The sequence below is a fragment of the Capra hircus genome, chromosome 26, assembly GCF_001704415.2.
Source record: "Capra hircus breed San Clemente chromosome 26, ASM170441v1, whole genome shotgun sequence".
NCBI classification, from domain to species: Eukaryota; Metazoa; Chordata; class Mammalia; order Artiodactyla; family Bovidae; genus Capra; species Capra hircus.
Window position 1 is genome coordinate 32,695,642 of NC_030833.1, and position 10,258 is coordinate 32,705,899.

At 57.2% G+C, this 10,258-nt stretch overlaps 1 protein-coding gene across 1 annotated transcript; it reads left to right on the top strand.

Moving 5' to 3' along the window:
* Window positions 371-5,245, top strand: SFRP5 (secreted frizzled related protein 5). Its single transcript, XM_005698387.3, has 3 exons — window positions 371-938; window positions 2,634-2,711; window positions 4,173-5,245. The coding sequence occupies exons 1-3, from the start codon at window positions 416-418 to the stop codon at window positions 4,517-4,519; spliced, it is 948 nt and encodes a 315-aa protein (XP_005698444.3). The 5' UTR covers window positions 371-415; the 3' UTR covers window positions 4,520-5,245.

The window sequence follows — 10,258 nt, forward strand, 5'->3', positions numbered from 1 at the left end:
GTGAAGTGAGTGAGAAAAGGAACAGGAGAGGCTATGTCGAAGAGAGATAAGGAGCCGGCTAGAGACGAGGAAAAAGCCTAGGGAGGTGAAGGAGTCCTGGCGAGAGGCGCAAGGCGAGGCTGGAGCACTGGCGGGGGAGCAGGCGAGCCGGAGAGGGGCGCACGAGCGGGCGGGACTCTGGGCGGGCCGCGCGGGCCCCAGGGCAGGAGGGGCCGAGGGGGCGCCACCCTGCCTCCCCGCCTTGGGGCGGGCGCCCGGCGGCCGGAGATTGGCTGCGGCGCGCGGCGAGGCCGGGGCTGGACCCCAAGGTGGGAGGCGCCAGGATCACTCGGTGCGCCCGGGAGCGGAGCGAGGCTGCCATCCACTCGGGCGACCTCAGCGGCAACGGAGTGTCGTGTCGGGGGCCTGCGCAGCCATGCGGGCGGCGGCGGGGGGCGCGCGGGCGGCCGCGCTGGCGCTGCTGCTGGGGGCGCTGCACGGGGCGCCGGCGCGGGCCGAGGAGTACGACTACTACGGCTGGCAGACCGAGCCGCTGCACGGGCGCTCGCACTCCAAGCCGCCCCAGTGCCTCGACATCCCCGCCGACCTGCCGCTCTGCCACACCGTGGGCTACAAGCGCATGCGGCTGCCCAACCTGCTGGAGCACGAGAGCCTGGCCGAGGTGAAGCAGCAGGCGAGCAGCTGGCTGCCGCTGCTGGCCAAGCGCTGCCACTCGGACACGCAGGTCTTCCTCTGCTCGCTCTTCGCGCCCGTCTGCCTCGACCGGCCCATCTACCCGTGCCGCTCGCTGTGCGAGGCGGTGCGCGCCGGCTGCGCGCCGCTCATGGAGGCCTATGGCTTCCCCTGGCCCGAGATGCTGCACTGTCACAAGTTCCCCCTGGACAACGACCTCTGCATCGCTGTGCAGTTCGGGCACCTGCCCGCCACCGCGCCTCCAGGTAGCGCTCCCGCCCCCGCCCCCTGCGCTCCGACTGCCCTTGGGTAGCCGTGAGCCGGACCCCAATGGATGCCACAGCCCTCTAGAGGTGCCACCTCCTCTAGACACACACACACACACACACACACACACACACACACACACACAGTCTTTGCTCAGCCCTGCATGTCCCCCCCGGAGCCTTCCAGCCTTCCCATCCCCCATGGCCTGCCAGAGTAGTGCCTCCTTGCGGCTCTGGACGTTCAAACTGGTTCTCTCCCATTAAAACGGTTCTGAAACCTCTCCTGGCTTTCCCTCGCAGCTTCCACCTTCCTAAACTTCTGGAATCCCAGGGGGTGGGGAGTGGGGAGTCCTGTCACCCCATCCTGAGGCTTCCGATAAATGCCTTATATCACTCTCTCAGCCCACAGATGCCCAGGGTTGCTAAAGATGCCTTTGGCCTCAGCAGCCCTGGACCCCCACCTGTGCTGGGATTTGGGGAGGGGCAGAGGCTAGGGGAAAAGATGTAGCCAAAGACTGGGGGCTAAATGCAACTCTGGCCTATGGTTTCCACCCTGCCCCTATTCTCTGAAGCTGGGAACCCTAAATTCTCCCACTCTTTCCCCAGTGCCCCAGGCAGGGAGACCGCAGAGCAGAATGGTGAGCAGGGTACCAGGCTCTGCCCCCAACAAGGAGCCCTTGGGCGAGTTGAGCCTCTGTCTCCTCACTGTAAAATAGGAAGCAATCTCAGGTTCCCCAAACTTCTAGACTCTTAAGTGGAACCTTCCTCCCCACCCCCATCCCATTACCCCTCATTCCCTGGTCTCAGCCTCCCCTTCACTGTGCACCCCCTTCATTCTTCTCCCCACTGGCTGCCAACCTCCTTTCAGACAGAGTAAGCCCCTGTTGGACACCAGACAGGAGAAGAAACAGTGGCACCAGGCAAGGAAGCTTCGCCTGGGTGGCTGATATGAGAATCTAGGACGCCCCTGGCTCTGGGACTCTTCCAGGGGGCAGCACTGCCCCTGTTTTCTATCTAACCCGGCCCCCCAAAAGCAACTGAACCCCACCACAGCCCACCCGCCCCTCAGAGCTAGCCTCACCCATGCTATCCCCAGTCCCACGCAACCACATGGGACCTGAGAGTCAAGGCTGGGTGGGGGTCTTGTGACCAGAGGGTGTTGAGAGAAGGGAAACTCCCTATTCTTGGGTTCGAAATGGGACCAGGAAGGGAGAGACACCCGCTCAAGCAGGAACAGCATGGCCCCAGCACGGATCCTGGCAGGGCTCTTTCATTCTGGTTTTCTTGGAGCTCAAACTTGGAAGGCAGGGAAATCCCATTCTTGGAATCCCACCTGGCTCTGCCCTCCCACTCCCACCCTCTTTGAGCCCCTCGCCCTGCCATGATGGGGCGGCCCACCAGGAGGCAGAGACACAGGGACAGGCCAGGCGCTATAGAAGAAGGCAGCACACATGATGGGCGCAGCTGCCAGGGTCACGGGGCAGCCGTGCCCACCTGGTCAGTTTCGTCCCTTCACAACCTCGTCTCTGGAATCTCACAACCACTCAGTGAGCATGATCATTACCGTCATCCCGACTCCTGATGGGGAAGTGGAGGCTTGGGCGGCAGAGGTGGCTGGTCAGTGGGGGAGCCTGAACCCTAAGTTTGGCTCTTTGGCCTCTGACCCCCTCACCCCACCCCTGCTTCTCTCTTCAGTGACCAAGATCTGTGCCCAGTGTGAGATGGAGCACAGCGCTGACGGACTCATGGAGCAGATGTGTTCCAGCGACTTTGGTGAGTGTAGAGCCCACATGGCCACTGCCCTCTCCCCAGAGAAATGCACTTTTTCTTTTTTTGGCATCCCAGGGACTTCAGAAGCCCCTCAAGGCCATGGTCCATCCCTGGCCAGGGCTCTTGCAGCCTTTCCTTGACACTGCCTACAGAAGGGCCTCCAGGGCTGGATTCTCTTTGTGGGAGGCAGGCTTGGTCCAGAGATGGATGCGGGCAGCAGAGGGGCGAGATGGGTTCCAGGACGGAGGAGCAGCCCCCCTGGTCCCCGGGCACCTCTGCCTAGTACCTGATGCATCTCTGGCTGGGGGTGCTGTGGTCCCCAGCCCCACAGCTTCATCCTGGAGCCTCCTCATTCCTGGGACAGTCAGGACCTGGCTGCTGTGCAGACCACACGGCCCAGCCTGTGGTCTTTGCCCGGTTGGTTCCCGTTTCGTGCCTTGGCCTCACTGTCTCTAAAAAAGAGAAAGCAACGAAACCCTTCCCGTAGCAGGTCTTTTATGTTGTCAGTCTGTTTGGGAAGAGAACATTATTACTGCAAGGTGTGTGTATGTCCAAGAGAGAAAAAGAGGGGGTGGGAGAGAAAGGAGATTTTTATAACAACGTCTCTCCCTGGGTGGCCAAAGGTACTCTCTGGCTTCTCCCAGAGATGGGGACCTAGAGGCCCGAAGGAGGAGGATGCTACCCTAAGTGACCACGCCCTGCTCTATTAGGCTCTTTAATCACCTCGCCCACTAGCCACACACTCCACAAACATCCTACAAACTCCTACACATACCACAGACATCCTCTTATACACAAAAACAGGCAGCACCGCACTACACAGTCACACACACGTTATAGAGGTGACTGCAGCGCTTCCCAACCCTGCGCATCACAGTGGGGAAATCAGCATGTGCTACAGAGCAGCCCCTCCCCAGAGCTGGCAGTCTAGCATTTGCCAGCCCACCCCTGCTCCAAACACCCTCCACACATATGCACACACACAGCCAGAAATCCTATTTGGAAGCATCCATCCCCAGGGTCACGAAGTCCAGCCTTCCTGCATTACAAGGACCCCCTCCACCAAACGCTCCCTCCAAGAGTTATCTCCACCCCCAATATTTTCCCTTCCCTGGGGAGCCCACGCCCAACTTCACTCCCCAAGGAGAGTTCTCCACCCTGCACCTGGTATCATGGAAAGGCACAGCCTGGATCTCAGTTCGAGCCAGGCTCTAGAATTCACGCCCATCACCACCTTTCCAAACCTCATTTCCCCACCACACCCATTCATGTCAGGATGAAAGCCGATAATGTCTGTACAAGTCCAGCACCTGGTGGGAGCTTTTTAAGTATACATGTGGAAGCCCCATCTCTCCAAGCCCCAGGCCTGGAGCTTCAGGCAGAGCACCAAGCATGGGGTCACCAGCATCCTAAGCAAGCCTGACGGTTCTCATGGCTGGCCCCCTGTCCACCCCCCACACACAGTGGTCAAAATGCGCATCAAAGAGATCAAGATAGAGAATGGGGACCGGAAGCTGATTGGAGCCCAGAAAAAGAAGAAGCTGCTCAAGCCAGGCCCCCTGAAGCGCAAGGACACCAAGAGGCTCGTGCTGCACATGAAGAATGGCGCTGGCTGCCCCTGCCCACAGCTGGACAGCCTGGCTGGCAGCTTCCTGGTCATGGGCCGCAAAGTAGACGGACAGCTGCTGCTCATGGCCGTCTACCGCTGGGACAAGAAGAACAAGGAGATGAAGTTCGCAGTCAAGTTCATGTTCTCCTACCCCTGCTCCCTTTACTACCCCTTCTTCTATGGGGCGGCAGAGCCCCACTGAAGGGCTCTCCTCCCTGCCCCACCCAGCCATGCCCTGTCCTCGGTCCCCATCCCTGGGGCACTCTCTCCTCTGCCCACCTGGCCTCCCCCTCCCCCAAGCTGACCCAGCCCCTGCTGCAGGGTGCTTCACAGAGAGCTGGGCAAACACGGGCACTAAGGGATGGACACGGAGCCAGGCTGTCCTTGACGGAGGGGTTCTGGGTCCTTGGAGGTTTGCTCCCAGAGAACCAGGCCTTTCTCAGTTCGGGGGAAGCCCCAGGGTCTCAGAAAGTAAGCCGAGAGGAGAGAGCGAGGGAACGGTGCAGGGGCTCGGAGCAGCTTGAGGAGGTGGCTTCCAGGGGAGCCGGTGGCGTCAGCCCCTCTGTTGGCGATGGGGCCTCGCCCGGGAGAGGGAAGTCTTGGCATTGGGCTGAGCTACTTGGGGGACAGTTCCCGGCCCCCATGCCCCTTCGTGTGTCATCATACCCCCAGAGGAAAGGGTCATGGTGCCCTCCAGCCACACTTTCCCACCTCCCCCATCTCTGCCTGTCTCCTTCCCCACTGGACTGGGGAGAAGCCCAGCCCAGCCCAGCCCCCTCCCAGAAGCTCGCTCCTCAGCCTCCGCGTGTCCCTATATCCTGATGACCATAAATTATTGCTTCTGCTGAGAGGCCATAGGTACTAGACTGATGCAGGTAGGATTTTGTTCTCTATTTTTTAAGTTTTTAATTAAATCAAAGAAAACAAACAGTTGATTTTGACCAGGTGACTTCTTTGTCAGCTAGTTCCAGGAGGGAGGGCCAGGGGCCATTCAGAAGGAACTTTGAGAAAGAGACCTTTTTGTAACCCACAGTCTGTCCACACAGACATACTTGGAATGCCTAAAAAGAGCAATTCCCATGTTTTTGCAGGATCCACTGAGAACACACAGCAAGGGTCACCCTTCTTATCCCCACAATGAGACTAAGTGAGCAATGGGGATGACTATCCTTTTGTCTCAGAGGAAGGACAGAGATGCCAAGTTCCCCAGCCTTCTCCCACACTCAGAAGGTTCCCGTGGTCCTGCAGCATCTCCCTGACATGGGTAGTGCCCGCTCCAAGGAGCCCCCAAGAGGCTGGGCCACAGGGAACTACTCTGAAGGGCCAGAGGCCTAAACTTGTCACTCCTACCCCTTCAGAGCTCAGACACCCCTGGACACTGGACGTGTAGGAGATGGTGGTGTGAACAGGTGCTACTCCAAGCTGGTCCCTGGAGCATCAGTATCGCCTGAGCTGGTGAGAACCGCAGAAGCTCAGACCTTTAACACTTTGAAGCACTTGGGGAGCTTTGACCAAATACTAGGCCCTACGCTAAAGCAATTAAACCTGAACCTCTGGAGGGTGCTCCGAAATCAGCATTTCCAGGTGCCCCCTGGGTGGTGTGCAGCCAGGGCTGAGAACTTCCATTCAGATAAGCCAATGGCTGAGGCCAGAGGAGGGTGAGGGGGACTGAGCTTCTTCAAGCTGGAGCAGTCCTGCAGGGAGGGGACCAGCTCTAATGCTTCCAGGGGCTTCTTTGGTGAGCTCAGAGAAAAGGGAGGCTGCTACCTTGAGCTGGATGAGGCAGCAAGGGGAGAAGCCTTGAAACGGAGGCGACAGGTTACTGTCACTCAAATGTCCAGAATACGGGAGGGATGATGCCAGGAAAGCATCCTGGGGTACCATCAGCAGATGCTGAGGGACAGGGCAGATGCACCGAGCAGGGGGGGCTGCAGACATCCCTAGACTGCTTTCCTCACCAACTGGGGTTCAGCTGGGATGCCAAGTCCAATCAAGACCTGCTGCTCCTCTGAAACAATGGAGCCACGTTCTCTCTCGAGATGAGGAAAAACCCTGGCTTGCTCCCGCAGCTCTCAAAGAAGCGAGAAACGAAGAGGACAGTGCCAGCTAACAGGTGGTCTGACAGCCAACCATAAATCACCTCCCTGGCAGTCAGGTGGCCCCACCACAGGTCAGGAGCGGCAGAGGCCCGCTTGTTTCTCCTTCCTCTGAGGACACCGCTGCCACCCACCCTCGCCCAAAGCCTGCCCAGCCCACCTGGCTCCCTGAATCCACCCCTTGTCTCCCAGCCTCCTACCCCGACCAAATATTTATGGACACTTCTATGGTCAACCAGGCCCAGGAATTATTTTTCCACTGAACACACAGGGCTTGGGCTGCCTCTGGCCGGAGTACAATACTGACCTCTGTCAGGTGCTGGCAGCCCGAGAGAGGAAGCGGCCAAGGAGGGGCTCCCTGAGCCCATCCTGGGAGGCCCTGGCAAGGCGCTCCTCACTCACCCCTACAAAGGCAGCAGGCTCCGCGCTGCACCTCACCTCTGTCCCCAACACCTGCTGTCAGAGCCCCCAGGACCCTCTTCCCTGGGACTGGACACCCAAGAGGCCCAGCAAGGCCTGAGCCCTTGCCCATTCTGTCCAGCCACAGAACACCCCCTCCTGGCCAGCCTGAGACAGGGGGTGGGGGCCGCCCCGCGACCATCTGCACTGCGTGTCGGTGACTGTGAGGAGCAGAAACCCCCAGAGACAGCGGGGCTTCCCCATGCAAGGGGGTCTGGAGCTGGGAGGTCCACGTCCCAGGCTCGTTCTGTGTTCCTGCTCTGCCTGGGGGGGCGGGGGAGGGGGTGCCTCCTCCTCCCAACTCCTCAGCCACATTCCAGGGAGCAAGGCAGGGAAGGGCTAAGAGCAAAAGCTGCCCGTCAGCTGCCTCTGGCCCTTTTGATCAGGAAAACAGTAATTTCCCAACAAGTCCCACCTGGTAGATTTCCACTTCTCGCTCACCAGCCAACACTCAAGTCACATGGCCAGCCCCAGTTGCAAGGGAGCAAAGAAGTCAAGTGTTTCAGCTGAGGACAAGAGGAGCGTTCTGACAGTGAACAGAAGGGATTCGGGGAAGGCCTCCAACACTCAGGATCTGGAGACAGAGGCGGCAGAGCCCAGCTCGGGTTCCAATGCTGTGACCTAACGACCATGTGACACTGGGACCACCACCCAGCCGGAAAATGGAGTAACTGTGTCTACTTCACAGGGTGGCTGAGCGTTAAGTGGAGAAATGCATGAAAAAGTGCCTGGAAACAAGGCCCAGCATTTAGAAAATGTTCATTAAATAGTCATTAGTACTTTTATTAACCAAAGGCCTTGACCTAGCACAGTGCTTGTGCAAAACAGTGCTTATTAAATTTCTAATTGATTTGTTAACCAACTAAGAAATGCTTCTGGCAGGAAGGCAGGAACATCTAAAGGCCACAACTGTTACTTCTAGAAAGGTGAGAGAGTCTACATTTGGGGTTTTGTATCAGAAAATACATACCCGGGTATGTAGGGCAGTAGAGCGGAGAAAACATATAACCACTACACTAGCACTCAATATATCAAGCCCATTAATATATAAATAACCAAGCACTTTGGCATTCTTACTTAAACGTCCCAGTGAAGGTACTATTATTATCCCCATTTGTTATTTTTTAATTAATTGTTGAATTTGGCTACACCGAGCAGCATGCAGAATCTTTAGTTCCTTGACCAGGCGCTGACCTTGTGCCCCCTGTGGTGGGAAAGTGCAGATCCTAACCACTGGACTCCTAGGGAATTCCTCGTCCCCACATTAACGATGAGGTGGCTCAGTGGTAAAGGACCCACTTGCAACACAGGAGACCTGGGTTCGATCCCTGGGTCAGGAAGATCCCCTGGAGGAAGAAACGGCAACCCACTCCAGTATTCTTGTCTGGGAAATCCCATGGACAGAGGAGCCTGGTGGGCTACAGTCCACAGCGTCACAAAAGAGTCAGATGCGACTTAGCAACTGAACAACAATTTTAATGATGAGGAGGCTGAGGTTCAGAGAAGTTAATGAACTTATTAAAGGACACACAGCTGCACTTAGCAGTGGGGTGAGGATTTGACCCCCACACTCTTAACCCTGGGGTCTACTGCCTACAGGGGGTAAAGCTGAAGACAGGCGGGCATGATCGGTGTGGAGGCAGCAGGGCTTCTGCTACCCTGCCTCACAGGAAGATTTCAGGGGGCCCCTGCTCAGATCCCACCCCAAGGGCCCTGTGAGCACCCCCCCTCATTCCTCCTCCCGTCTCAGCCCCGTCAGCATCCAGCCTCTTGGGTCCCACAAAGGAAGCTCACATCCCACAAGTGTTCAGTTGGCTGTAATCCTGGCTAAAGTTCACTCCTTGGGAAATCCAATGTCGGGGGTGGTTGTTGCCGGAATGTGTGTGGCTGGGACCCAGTGTCCCAGCCCAGACAGCAGGCTCTGCTGGGGCCAGGAGGACCCGGAATCCCCAGCCCCCAGCTGTGCCCGAGAATGCAATGTGCTGCTCTGGGTGTTGAAGAAGACTCAGCCAGGGAGGTAGGGCAGTGCTGGGAGCTGGGGGAGGAGCTCCTGCCACGAGACTGCCTCTGTTCCCCTGGAGGCTGAGCCCACTTCCCTAGGGCTGGTGGTGGGCAGGCCCCTTCCATTAGCTCAGCGTCTCAGAAACTCCTGGAGTTTGTGGGGGCAAGGCAGAAGAGAGGGTAGGTGACAGCCAGGACTGCTATGGTGACCCAGTTCTTCTCCGGTGCCCAGAAGCACCTGTGACACAGTTCTCACCAGGGCTCCAAGGTTTACTAGCTATGTGACCTTGGGCAGGTTACTTAACTCCACTTACTCATTGGTTAAGTTAATAACAGAACCTAGCTTTGAGGACTCTCATGAGGTTTAAATGAGATGACACACTCCGCACACTGCTCACTACAAGTGCTCAATAAACGTAGGTACTATGATCTTAAAGCCAACAGCTGCAGGAGAGATGCTGGAGCCAGAGCCCCTTGATGCCTCAAAGGGTCCACGGAGACAAAGGGATGATACTGGTGCTTCTCTTGGCTTCAGCTCTGAGGGCCAAGTGACCAATGACCACAAATCCGGAAGACCCCAGAAACCAGGGCCAGTTCAAGGTCTGCCAAGGATCACTGGAGACCGTTCCCCTCCATGAGCAGCCCACAAAAAATGATGGACAGAACCCTCAACCCAAGTCAGGCTGTGGGAGCTGGCTATCCATCCAGGTCTGCCCAGCAGGCCCCAGGGCCGTCCTAGACCTGGCTCCCGCCCCCTCACCGGGCCCCCGAGAACAAACCAGAAGGCATCTTTAAAGCCAGGCGTCCAGCTCTACAACAGACAACCTGCCTTCTAGGCTATGCCACCTTCGGTGCCGTCTACGCTGCAGACCCCAGAGAGCTGGAAGGTGCCATCCACTCCTCGTAAAGCCCTCCACGGCTCCATTCCCCATTTCCCAGTGGTACCTGCACTCTAAAGCTGTCCACTGCTGGCCTGCTCTGAGGCCCTCACATGCACCTCAAGGGGACAAGAAGGTACCCTTCCTTCTTCACTGACCCCAGATGAAAACCTTGTTGCTCATGCCCCTGAATCCTACGTCCTGAAAGCTCCTCAAGCTATAGTCTGGATTCCACCAACATTAGACATTGTTTTCATTTTCCCAACATAAAATATTGACTCTGCTTTTTCAAACTACAGTCTGGCCTCGTTCTTTCCTGAATAATAATCTATAATTATTCTCTGGTTTTAAGAAAATCGCTCTTCTAAGCCATGCGGGGCAGAGTTGTTTTGCTGTTCCTGAAGATTGCCAGGAAGAGAGAAAGAAGTTAGCGTTTATTGAGCATTTACTATGTGCCAGGCACCTAACTTCCCACCTAAAGTGGACTGTCTCATTTAATCCTCACAG

What these genes read in the sequence shown, in the direction of transcription:
- SFRP5 (XM_005698387.3), top strand. Translation starts at nt 416, where the DNA reads ATGCGGGCGGCGGCGGGGGGCGCGCGGGCGGCCGCGCTGGCGCTGCTG. An exon ending in GCCCGCCACCGCGCCTCCAG is followed by an intron (nt 939 to 2,633) that starts GTAGCGCTCCCG and finishes TTCTCTCTTCAG; the next exon opens with TGACCAAGATCTGTGCCCAG. An exon ending in GATGTGTTCCAGCGACTTTG is followed by an intron (nt 2,712 to 4,172) that starts GTGAGTGTAGAG and finishes CCCCACACACAG; the next exon opens with TGGTCAAAATGCGCATCAAA.